The 13,417-nt window shown below is 37.8% G+C and overlaps 1 protein-coding gene across 5 annotated transcripts in view; it reads right to left on the bottom strand.

The window, feature by feature from the left end:
• Nucleotides 1-13,417, bottom strand: part of VCL (vinculin) — a 64,132-nt gene that overhangs the window by 33,725 nt on the left and 16,990 nt on the right. For all 5 annotated transcript variants that reach the window (XM_048060044.2, XM_067000391.1, XM_048060041.2 and 2 more), the window contains exons 2-3: nt 9,021-9,091; nt 323-473 (exon numbers count right to left, since the gene is read on the bottom strand). In XM_048060044.2, the coding sequence (XP_047916001.1) occupies nt 323-473; nt 9,021-9,091 (222 nt within the window). The remainder of the gene's footprint in view (nt 1-322; nt 474-9,020; nt 9,092-13,417) is intronic.

A 13,417-nucleotide genomic window follows, 5' to 3' on the forward strand; every position in this document is an offset into this window, starting at 1 on the left:
ATCAGGTATGGGTACAGTGAATGGAATACAGAAAAATGTCAGGAAGATATAAGACAGGGTAGATAAAATCAGGCCTTTCTGCACAATAATTACAAGCAACACAAACATTATGTCATACAAAGATGCTCTTAATGAAACAGAGCATGAAGACTAAGCTTCTCCTGACAGAAAGGAATGCAGAATATGCTTCTAGTCAAGGTAAGACAATCAAAATCACATTCAACTGCAATAGCCTACGTTAGCTGAATACTCGGTTAGGTAGATATTTGAATTAATAATACCATTGTGCAGATACCTATGTCACTCATATTGGGATTCCTACCTCTGCTTCATCAAATGTCAGAAGCAAGTCTGATGTTCCAGAAAGGATACCTCTTGATCCATCAATCAGATAGTCACGAGCTGGTACCGAATAAGGATCTGCTTGCAGCATCTGGGCTGCCCGGACAAGTTTGGTGCAGGCATTCTCCACTCTGTGGGAAGTCATCAAACGAAAGTTGTTGATCACTTCGTAAAAGCAACAGATATGGAAAAAGGCTGAAGGATTTGTTTTTAACCTTACTACTTGAAACACTACAAGCAAATTGATCGTTATACATCTTTATAGTTTAAAAAGTGAGATTAGTTTAACAAGACTAATTTTTAATTTATTTTTTTTTAAGTAAGGCAGTCTTCCAGCGTAGTGAACGAAGTATTGTATGTACAGCAGTCAATACAGGGTGTCATTAAGGAGAGGTCCCAGCCATCATCATGGTGGAACACCTTTCATTCTGAACGATGGGACAGAAAACAAAACAACTGTTCTTTTAGGACTTCAGAATTAAATTAATTGCTATCCATTATCATCCTTGTATTTGCACTGACATTCAAGAAGGAATTGCTAAATATTAAATGATAGCTACATATTAAAACAAAGAAACAAAAGAAACAATGAGAAAACTAAGACTCACTGCCCTGCTCCTTGAAGCTACAGACTAGCTCTTCAAAGTCTGTTAACACTCATATGAGCGAAACAGCATTTTAAATGGCCGTAAGATTCAGTGATATGGTATAAATGTCAAGTGCAGCTTGTGATTGCACACGTAAAAACAGAAAGGAGGTTTTACAAAATACTATCGTATATAAATACAGTAACACAAAATACTACAATAAGCAAGTAAGCTCTAAAATTAGCTTATTTCTGTCAAGCCATTAACATGACAATTTAAAAAAGATCAAAAATTGAAACATTCAAGACTTTGGGTTTTGTTTGCTTGTTTTAATTACTTCACAACAGCTTAAAGGAATACAAAATTTGGACTCTGACTAGTTACTGACTACTCTGACTATGACTTTCCTCCTTTCTCTCCCTTTTAAGAAGAATCTAAATACAGACTCTATGCTTGAGTGCCATGTGCTCACTCAAACTGCACCAAGTTCCAACAAACATGAAACTCTTTCAGTACAGCAATATTATTTCTCAACGTTTTTCATGCTTCTCAGAGCCCATTTTCTACCGACCGCTTGGACAGTCTTCTCTCATACTTTCAGTGTCATTGGAAAGTTAGTTATTTCATTTTCTCCCCTATGCTCCTTGCTACACAAATGGCAGAACTTAATGGTTACTACTAACATTGGCTACACTAGAAATAAGATTCGTTACAGGAAAACACACATTTTTTCATAAAGTAAAGTTTTCATCTAATGGCTCCCTCGAGCAGATCAAATTGGTTCAGCTGCCCTTATCACAACCTGCTCTTCAGTGAGACATCTGCTCAGCACATCAGGTGGTGGTAGCTCACAACTGAGCAGGAAAACACAGGAGGACTTTAAGGTGGGAATGGTCTGCTCATTGCTATGCCATGTACTCAGCTCTATTATCAAAGTCAACTGACGGCACTAAATTAGATTTCCCCACTTACTTCTCAAATTTATTCTTTTCAACTCTGCCAAGAAAGGGATTAAACAAATCACCTATTCAGCCAGCTCTGAGACATGCTCAGAAATACTTCATTTCCTACAGTTCAATTTCATGGTCATCTGTTTAATGCCAATTATCATCCCAAGGCAGGCTTTTTCATTTGTGAAAAAAAAAAAGAAAAAAAAACTAGTGTAAGTGTGCATTACCTCCAGAAGTCACCACAATTTAGCACAAAAATAAAGTTTCTAAAGATTCAAAGATTTCTCTTACAGTTTTTTCAGAGCTGGACTTTCAAAAGGTAATCCTGCATTTTACTTCTACAATGCCCACTTTGTACAAATTTCCCACTGCATTTAAAAGACCTCAGGAGCATGCACTATGTACAAAAAAGCAGAGAGGTGTTAAAAAAAAAAAACCACAGATGCCCTCCGATCCTTGCAAGGCATACATGCCAGGAAACAAAAGATGGGAAAGGGGAGTAGGGAGTAAATCAGTTACTTGGACTTTTTTCCCCCCAATAAACCACACTTCAAAGAGTTGCTTTTCTCTCACAAAAATCAAACACATACAAAAGCTTTCAATTTCTTTCATTGCTTCATTTCAACTTCAAGTTCATTGCTACGGTAAATTTTCAGCCTAAAACTTCATAAAAGCACAGCTGATTCACAGCGTCTTTGATACTTTATGCTTTTAATTTGTATAATTTGCATTTTTGTGTAGAATCCACACCTACAGAATTACACTATAGGACTAAAGAAAACTTCAGATAGGTATGTATTTTATATACGTACTTCGAGACAAAAGTATTTTAAGTTTAGACAAACGGAAAAAATAAGCCATAGAAATAAAGAAAGTAATGCTAATGACAATTTCTGTGAGTTACCACCACCATCACCTATTCTTTGTCACATTCAGAACCGGAGAGCATATATTATATCTAGTTTGCAAAGGGAAGCAGGTATGCTCGATAAACATCAGAGCTGAAGGTCCTCCAACACCAAAAGATCCTAAAATACCAGTTCACAGAAGAGCCTGCACACGCTGTAATATAATGTACATTACACACTAATACATCATAAATAATTCATTTTAATATTCAGGGTGTTGGCTTATAAATAAAAATCGCATTTTAAATGCCCAAAAAACAGCTAAATAACTGCTAGATATGTAGACCAAATTGAACGTTATTTGAACCAAATTGAATGAACGTTAGATAACACCCCATTTATAGTTGAAGGTCAGTAAGCAAGATGTATTTTGATACTCATTTTCTTAGACGTACACAGATCACAACATAACTGTAATGGAATTGGGTTTGTATAGATGAGAATGTTTATGTACTTTCAAAAAACATTAAAACTGCTAAAATACAGACTGTGTGTGTAAAAACATCTCGTTTGACTTTGTGGTCTACTTCATTTTGAGTAGTATTTTGTATCGGACTTGATTACATTTCAGAATGACAGTGTGGTAATTCTGTTTGATTTACTGACAAGCCGTTTCAAAGTTTGGCAATTCTAGCATAGCACCATTTTTTTAAAAAAACGTTATATAGTACTGTTCAGAATGTTTTTTTCTTGTTGTCGTTAAAAATAAATAACAGTTTAAAGACTAATAGTAGTCAAAAAGACTAAGTCTTTTTCATTAAGACACTTTCAACACTAAAGCAAGAAACTCCAGAGAATCAAATGTTTCACATTTCACATTGCTCATGTGAACTACTAGCCATAGTAAGCGATGACATCTCTTCACTGGCAAGTAAGTCAACGTGTTTACTGTAGTGTATGAAAGAACAAGCCTGTAAGAAGACAGAGATAGCTGAATAGTTAGAGTAATGCAAGACCATGATATGATCTACCTTCCAGTAACTCAATTGCCTCTACCTTAAGATAAGTCATCCCTATAATCTCACTGTGTTCACTTCACTAGCTTAACACTGAGAAAATCAGAGTTTGGCACAGAGATACCTGCAGCCTAACTTGCATTGTAGACATAAACAAAAGCAAAGGCAGGGGAATTGTGTCAGGTAGGGTTACATATAATTTAGCTACTTTTAAATCAGCTAGCTCTTTTTAAATATTCAGTTCAAAGATGCATGTGAAAGAACTCAGTTTTTCTAAAACCATTTCTCCGTTAAGACTAGGAAAACACACTGTTCACTTATGTTGTTTCATTTTATGCTCCTAATTACAGAGGATTTAGCATTAACACATAGGTCAGATAGGTAATGACAAATCCATTTTCTTTCTTCTCAGTTCGACAGCCAAAACCATCTAATCCCTGTATTGCAAATTAAAAATACAACTTCATTTTAAAAAAAGTGTATTTATTTTAGAGGAGTGATTACAATATAACTATGTTAACACCAGCCAAATTCTGTGTGGAGAAGACAGACATGGGTCACACTATTCCCAACAATGCTATTTTTCAGTAGTCAGTCAGCTTCATTGCCGTTATCTTCTTCAAAAAGCGTGAGGAAAAATTTAGCTTACGCTGAACTTTTTTTTTCCCCCCAGAGCTGAAACAAAGATGCCTGCTCAAAATGCCTAAATAAGGCTTGTTTCAATTTCTAATGACTCCAGTTGTAGTGGCTAAGCTCACTAGAGTTTAGGTTACTTACTGTTCAGAAATATTTTGTTTGCTTTTTAATTTGTGTTAACTTCAGCTGGTTAATATAGCTGACCAGCAATGCAGCTCTAGCTTGGCCACAAAAATGCCAATACAGAACAGCATTACTGCTGATTTATTAAATGAATTTGCATACGCGAGTTAAATGCAGACATTTTTATTCTGAGTGCAAACAAATCAGGTGTTACACTATTCATTGTCTAGAGATAGCAGATTTTCCTTCTTTACAAGTATAACAAATAATATAAACACACTGCAAAACATCTGATATAATTTATATGAATTGCTCATACTCCTTCAGGATTAAGACAATTAAAATAAAGAACATGGCATTTTTTAACTCTAGGTCAGTAATTCCAACGTGGTTTATGTCAGCAGCAAGCAAAGGGATGCATCATAGCTTCTCAGCAGCCAACAAATAGTTCTGCTGCACAATCACACTCCTACTGGAAAACCTGACACATTACCATCATATATATTACACTTATTGTGAACCCTCAACGTCAGTCTCAAACAAGCCAAAAACCCAGTCTTTAAGAAGACTAAACCAATCTTCTCCCTCATCCTCCGAGAGTTATCACCTCAAGTCTGGTGGTCATTTTGAGTGAGGAAAGTATGCATAGGGAATGCAGTGCTAGTGCATGCACAGTGTTCATTATCCTATCAGACGTCTGTCAGTACAAGTTCTGTAGAAATCCCTTAAAAAGGACTGCCAGTTCCTGAACCAGCACTTGAGAAACAAGCACCCCTCCCCTCAAAAGAAAAACAACCCTCATCCGTTTCACCTCCTGAATCCAAGTCCTGCCCTTAAACACAGAAACAGGTAGGACTCCCTTGGCAGCTCATTCATGACTGTCACTTGTTCCTACAACACACAAGTCAGTGATACGCTCCACAGGGTTAACAAGAAACCATTAACAAGTACTAGTTCACTCTATTATAAATTCCAGGTTAACAAAAACCAACAAATGCAACAGGTTATCATTCATGAATGCCACTGATCATTCAAAATTCATGTTATTGAATCTGAAGTACCACATGAAGTACATTTCATTACGGGGATGTGGTTTTGCTTTCCATTTTTACTGTATTACAATCCAAGCAGTCATACATTGCTGCACAAGGTCCTTGCTTTCAGCATAAAGTGGTACCATTTAGCAGTGCTTATATCACACTTCTATAGTAACTTAACTATGTAAGTCTCCAGAATCTCCTAAACGTTGATCAAAGCCTGGTTGCTGTAAGCCATTAAAAAAGTCTTTTCCTTAACCCCTTACTCACTTTAGTGAACAAGAAGCTATAATGAGGTAAAACTCTACACACTCTAGAAAATGAGTACAGCATTACACATATACAACTCACTAAGAAGCAAGAAAACGGTTTTAGTCTCATTTTAATACATGTACACACACACCCTCCAATAAATAAATATTCAGAAAAAAAACAAGTCAAATCCTACCAAACAAAACAGCCAAACAAGATCACACACCAGAAACACAGCATAATAAATACTATAGTGGACTGTATCAAAGGCCCATTTAGCAGCAAAGTATCCTGTCTGCAAAAGTAGCTACAAATACATGCCTTCAGTGGGTTAAGAACAGGATAAGCATTTATCATACTTCCTTTGGGCACTCTCCCATCCTCCAACAATTTTCAGTTCTTAGGATTTCCTGTAGTTTGCCTATTTGATATTCCACAATGAATTCCTCTGAATACTTGCTTGTTATCCTCCAAACTTACATAAAGGAATTGTAATAGTACCTGACTCGCATGAGTAACCTCCCCCTACTGTCGCTTTATGAACTATCCTAACGCAATGCCCTCATCAAGTTCTTGCACAGGAAGAAAAGTAGAAACTTCACCTTCTCCATGTGCTATTCAAGGTGGGGGATGGTAGCATATAGTGACATTTTAGCCTCTCATCCTTCACTGATAAACCTAACTGTTGGTTTACATTGTGACCACTACTGAGCATATTATGGGTGCTCTCACCAGCATATCACAGAACCAGAACCTCGCTGTCATTATCAGTGATGGTCAGTTCAAAGCCAAACATCCTGTCAGAAGCAAGAGCTGCTGCTCTCCCACACACAGGCACAACTTCAGACCTTCCAAAATGATTTCATCCACGCTTAATATCAAATAACTCACTTTAATATGTTCCTGCTGTAATTTCTAAGTCATCCGTTAATCTCACTATCCTGCATAAGATTTTGGGTAAATCATCAAGTAGTTTCACCTCACTGCTCATTCTAGTTTCCAGGGCATTACTGAACACTGTTAAAAGCACCAATACCAGCCCAGATCTTTAAAGCCCAACTAATTACCTCCCACCATTGCTAGGGTTAACCATGTAATTTTTCCTTTCACTTTCAATCTTCTCTTTTCTGTGAAAGATCTTTTCTTATTACCGTGTCTACTTCATTTTCTTTAAAAGCCTTCAGACTGTGCCAAAAACTTCAGAAACCAATGTGTACCATACAACTCTGATTATCCTTTTCCTGTTTGTGATATCTCTAGACACCATGTATCTAAGACACCAAGAGGTGTCGTAGAACGCAGAATTTCCTTCACCAGAAACATTTAATTCACCCAAAGCAAATATGCACATCTATTTAGGGTCTGCTAATTCTCCTTCTTTGCACAGAATTTCTAGTCATTTGCTCCATAGGCATGTGAGACCTATAGACTTCCTGCTCCCCAAATTTCCCTCAGCGGAAACTTCTCAGGCAGTAGCAATGCCTTGACAGACATTCTGGATAGTCTCCAGTGAGATACTGTAACTCACTAATAACTTAGCTCATAAAATATCCTGAGCTGGAAGGGACCCACAAGGATCATTAAGTCCAACTCTTGGCTCCACACACCACCACCCAAAAATCAGACCACGTATCTGAGAGTACTGTCTAAATGCTTCTTGAACTTCAGCTGGTTTGATGCTGTGACCACTGCCCTGGGAAGCCTGTCCCAGTGCCCAACCACCCTCTCAGTGAAGAACCTTTCCCTAACACCCAGCCTGACCCTCCCCTGTCCCAGCTCCATGCCATTCCCTCGGGTCCTGTCACTGTCCCCAGAGAGCAGAGCTCAGCGCCTGCCCCTCCACTCCCCTCGTGAGGGAGCTGCAGGCCGCCATGAGGCCTCCCCTCAGTCTGCTCTGAACAAACCAAAGGCCCTCCGCTGCTCTGCATACATCTTGCCTTCTAGACCCTTTTCCATCTTCACAGCTCTTTTTCAGACACTAATTGTTTTGTCTGCCACAATATAAGAACAGAGTGCACACAGTGCTCAAGGTGAGGCTGAACCTCAGCACTGCTGTGCCTGACGTACCCAGTACAAGGCTGGCCCTTTTGGCTCCCAGGGCACGCTGCGACTGGTGTTCAACTTGTCAACCAGAAGCCCCAGATCCCTTTCTGTGGGGGCTTTCCAGCCTCTCATCCCCCTGTCTATACCTATAGCCAGAGCTGCCCCATCCCAACTGCAGAATCCAGAACTTGCCCTTGTTGAGCTTAATATGGTTGGTAACTTCCCCATCCTCTCATCTACCATAAGATCTGTAATTTATTTCCTTTTTGAACTTGAACTATTTCATTCTTCAACTTCTATAATTCATTATAGTATCTGGTCCTAGCACTTTTTTTTATTACTCATTTCATCAACCTACAATAGAACATTTTTTTTAATGCTGTAGTGTAAGTTCTCTTCTGACTTCATCTTTGTTCTCCATTTCATTGTTTTTCCAATTGTCTGTTTTCTTATTTTGAGTATCTGCTTATTTTGTTTTGGGGAATACAGTAAAATACAAATTCATTTTGTACGTATTAGAGAACATCAATGGAGAGGTCACTGCCTTGAGTGTATAGGGCAAGTTCACTTCAGAGAAAAGTCTGCCAGTTGACAGTCAGAAGCTTGGTGATTCCACAAGAAGTTGTGATCTATGATGTTTAAGATTTAAGATAGCAGAAGGAGAATATCATTCATCCTTGACACTGAGCCATGAAATTAAAAATGTCAGTCACTACTCTTCAAATGCCTCAAATTTCCAGGCAGTAATACCACACATCAGCTGGCTACACTGCCACCTTCATACTTCTCCATCAAATTAACACAAGATTTGAGAGCACATCATCTCTGATACTGTTAGGCAAAACAACAACAGCATATAGATAAGTGGTGGTGTTAGTCTGAAAAAAAGTTTATTTTTAAAGGAAAAATACCACAGAAAAATACCATAGATATGCATAAATGTAATAAATACCATAATAAATACCATAGATATAATAAATACCATAGATATGCATAAATAATAACAACAGGAAAAGTCACTGTTGGCAGAAAGGTCATTTCTAAAGAAGGTCAAATTCAAGTTTCCAAAGAATTATTCACATGAGAGTATTTTCTAATATGTACAACGAAAGCGTTTAACAATGACCCATCATTGGAACAGGTTTTTGGTACCAACAGTAGAAGATTGACAATAAAATGAGTTTACTTGATGAATGCTGGTGGCATATCCCTTTTCAAGATCTGGTCTTCTGTAGTCTGAACTGTCTCTTTTCCAACCTGCAGGAGAAAGAAATCAAATGTAAGATTCAGAATGTCAGTGTAAAACCTGTAAGAATACAAATAGCAACAACAACTAAAGAAGGATTTGTGCTAGTGACAATTCCTTTCACTAGGTTAGTTGCTGCTATATCTAGTTTTGGGACCTTTATACCAAGTTAGCCTAACGTTTTAGAAATCATACCTTGTCACTCAACAGCATCTCCAATAAGTTAACTGGCAGGGCACTCATCTCTCCAACAATGCTCCACAGAAATGATATTATTTCTTTGCCACATTTGTGTTAAAATACAAATCACAATAAACTCTGCAGACTTCCCTCCCTCCTAACCCAAGTGTCAGAAACCAAGTTCAAAATTGAAAAAGATTGCCTTCATTTTGCTATTGAACTTGTCCACTCTATTAGAAAAATGTAGTTAATTACTGAGAACACAATCCACATTTCACATCATCCTTAGGCAGAAATAATTACAAAGAAGCTAATAAAGGGAGAGATAGAATAAGATCCGGGTTTTTCTACACACTAACTCATGGTATACAATAGAAGTCCTTATAATTGGTAGCTGGATCTCTGGACTCTGAGATCACCAACTTGACAAAATATTTCCAGCTTCTTTGTTCGCTGTATTTTCCAGCTGAATAAGCCATTCATAAAGGCATCTGAAAGCAGAAGGTCTTTAACCCAGACACTAGTGTGTGTCAAGAGCTGCCAGGCCTGCTCAAGCTAGACAAGATAGCACTGAAAAATCCTCAATCAGCTGGTATTTAAAGGTTTGTTGTTTTTTGACAGTTTCTAGTGTGCCAGCATGCTCAGCAGTTGGCAATTCCAATGTTGTGCAACCTTCTAGAAGCACCACTTGGCTGCACATTTACTCCGTCTGCCAGAATTGCTGTCTTGCTGTCTACCTACTTGTGTCCTTTTCAGAGGGGCTTTACAGATGTACCCTAACCCTAATACTCTATTTGGTTCAAACTTAAGAGTCAGTCTGGCCTACATTTAATATTTCTTAGTTTAACTAGTGTTACATTTGCAATTAGTCATGTAGATATTTCTAAGTGACAGAGGAAAGAATAGAGATATTAAAGGTTTTCAATTTTATACTAGATTTCTGTCTCTATGCTGACTGTAGCTCACTAACAGCTGTACATCCCGCTAGTACACAGCACTGCAGTATTGCCATGACTCAAACTCCATGACAGTGCCTCAGGAGCACCCTTGTGTCTCATTCTCCATTTCTTGGAGCAGGGTTACATGACCCCCGACAGACAGTACACCATTGTTCCATTTATTTCCATTGCGCTTTATTATTTTTTTTTAATATTTATCATTTGTGCATGCATGATATAGACAACACCAAAAAGGAGTTATTTGCATAAACCCTGGATTACAATGATAGATTGTGCAGACAGGGAAGGCTGTCATGAGGTGAAGAAGAGTAATACTTTATTCCCAAGATCTAGTGGGGGTAAGCCCATTGCCTTCAAAATTTCTCTTGCAGCTGCACCAACCTGCACATAGTTCAAAGTTGGTTTTTTTTTTTTTTTTAAATTTTTATACAGAGTATTTTTGAGGATATATATTTTTAAGGTATGAAATTTTAGTTTGCAAGCAAGGAATGTAGGCCTCACAGGTCTTTCTAATAATCAGTATTCAGCTTGCCATCTTCGATTGAACAGTCAGTCACAACTAAGAAACCATTTCTGTTTACATCACAATATGCTTTATATAAGTTAATATAGGTTTATTAGCCCAGTCTGAAAAGTCTCCTCTTTAAGAGCTTGAGCTCATATCTACTAGTTATAGACAAACACTTCATATACCTATATGTATACACACACTGGCATTCTTTGCTATGCCTAGCTAGAATCTTTGGTCTTCACATGAAAGTAACAGAGGACGAGTCAATTTCCATTTTGATTTTTTTTGTGGGGAGCTTTAACCTCAGAACTTCTGGTACAGAAACTGTCTTTGTCCTAGACTCCCAGAAGAGCCTCTCTCTCTTCCAGTTCATCACAAAGCAGAAACTCACTCCTCCTGTATTCTTAGCACTATATAGCACACAGACAAGACATGAGATTTTGGGCAGTTCCCGTGAGGTCTCAATTTAAAAGGTCAATCTTCCTAGAGAATATCATGAAGAGTAATTTCTTAAGTACCAACACTGCTCATACTCAATCTGTTTAAACATAGAACCCTGTGGTTCAATTGAAAGCATTCCATATTTATGTAGCTATTAACCTTTCCAGAAGTTCTTTGGATTTGTAACCAAGGTATGGAGACAGCATAACACAGCATACCACATAGGATTTAACAGGCAAGTTCTCAAAACCTGAAGCCACATTCAAGGCTAAAAATACACAATCCCAGAAAGTTGTGTATGTCTTCCTTTTTAGCTATGTGGCTAGGAGGATTTTTTACTTCTTGTTTCAATGAGATCCAGTTTCTTCAGGCTGAACTTTATATGAACTACATAGTTTTCAGATGCACCACCGTGTAATAAGATAGAGATTCGTCACTCAGCTCCACCTTCTCCAAAGTCTAATGACAAAGGAATTAAATAGGCTGGGGGTTCTTCTTAACATGTAATATCTATGCATTCCCTATTTCAGACAGGAAGGTTTGTACAGCTTCATGCTAATAAAGAACAGTTACCTTGGGAACCTTTTTCTATTCCTATTCAACAGGATAAGTGTGGGGGGAAAAACAGGATTCAAACTCGTGTTTCAGATATTCTTACCACCTAAAATAATCCTCCCTTAGCTAACTGAGAAGCAGCACTCTCCATAGAATTTAAATTAATGCCTTTAAATAATATTGAATTGGTTATTACCCACTGCATCAAAGCAACTTTGCAATGGTTAACACAATAACCAGACCTACACTTGAATGTTTTTATCTGCACAGTGCAAGGGAAGTTCTCAAGCAAAATTATGAAGATAGTTTCACTGTTACAATTTCAACGCATCCATATTCATCTCAATACTCTGTGTGACTTTATAAGAGGAGCTTCACTTGAACTAAAATAAAGAAGGAGCTACTTCCCTGCTACTTAACTACAGGTAACCTGAGACTGTCAAGCTCGCAAGCCTAGAAATTTAAAGAAAATGAGACACACATGGCCACTGGAAGGCTTATAGGACCACAACTAGACTAGGAGCGCAGCTAGAAGGACCAGGAGGAAATGAAGATGTCCTGCTGCTTTTGGATTTTAATTTTATTTGTAGATCTTACTCTTATCTGTCATTGATTTGTAAAAGATCAGTATGCTTCCAGTTTCATGCTCTGGTGTACTTTCTCCATGGAAAAGCAAGAGAAAGACTTTCTCTTGGGCTATGTTTTACAGCTTTTTGTCATGTTTGCTTCTGCTGTAAGAAAACACAGGACAGGAAGACCCCAAGAGGTCCCTTTCCCATCTTCTTAGCATGTTGCGTATAGCTAAGAACAGTTTTTCAGTAAGAAGGGGAAATAGTTTCAGCTTCTGTAATTCTTTAAGAGTTGGTTTGAACCACAACACAAGACACCACAAACATTCAGTAGTGCCTAGTTCTACTTGTAGGAAGAGTTTGAAGGACAAATTGCTTGTATGATATGAAAAATGTGTTTAACATTAGAGTCCAAAGTTTGTTTGTTGGTCTTTGTGGGTTGAGGGAACACAAAAGTAAAGATTCTCCTGAATGCCTATATTGACATTACCAAGAATTTGCCAGATGTCGGAAGTGAAACTCTTCTTGCAGCTGTTATGTTAAACCCAGTTAAAAAGGATTAAGACATGTTAATTCCTGTAATGTTACAGAAGCTGATTCAAAACGTGTCATTTTATCAAGGTGCCCAAGAATATTCCTGTGTCAACATGCAGTGAACACATACAGCCCCGGCTGTAACAGTAGCAGAGCCCTGGGTTTCTCTTGAGGAATAAGCTGCAGTAATAGTTTCGCTTGACAAATTCAGAATGCTAATCAAATCATCTGGTCTGTATGCTGTAAAAGCAACTTCATCACAAGCCATCTCATTAAAATCCAGTTGCTGGTTTCTGCATTCTTCCATGTTTAGCAAGCCTCTAGGAAGCATAGTATCAATGGGAGCATTCAATCTCACATCAGAAATTTGTTGCAAATCAGTACACCTCCATGAAGTTCTCCACAACTTGTCAATTTCTTTAGATGTCTGTCCCGAAACAATGAACTCAAGTATTTGCTATAATTCTACAAGGAAAACAGTTTCTACATTGCATATCTATGTCTGGAATCCTGCTAAGATGAGCTATTATATCTTAAATAATTTCAAAGAGTTGGCCAGTCCTTTTTTCTCATCTTATTTCTGTGAAA

Source organism: Anser cygnoides, chromosome 7 (assembly GCF_040182565.1).
Source record: "Anser cygnoides isolate HZ-2024a breed goose chromosome 7, Taihu_goose_T2T_genome, whole genome shotgun sequence".
NCBI classification, from domain to species: Eukaryota; Metazoa; Chordata; class Aves; order Anseriformes; family Anatidae; genus Anser; species Anser cygnoides.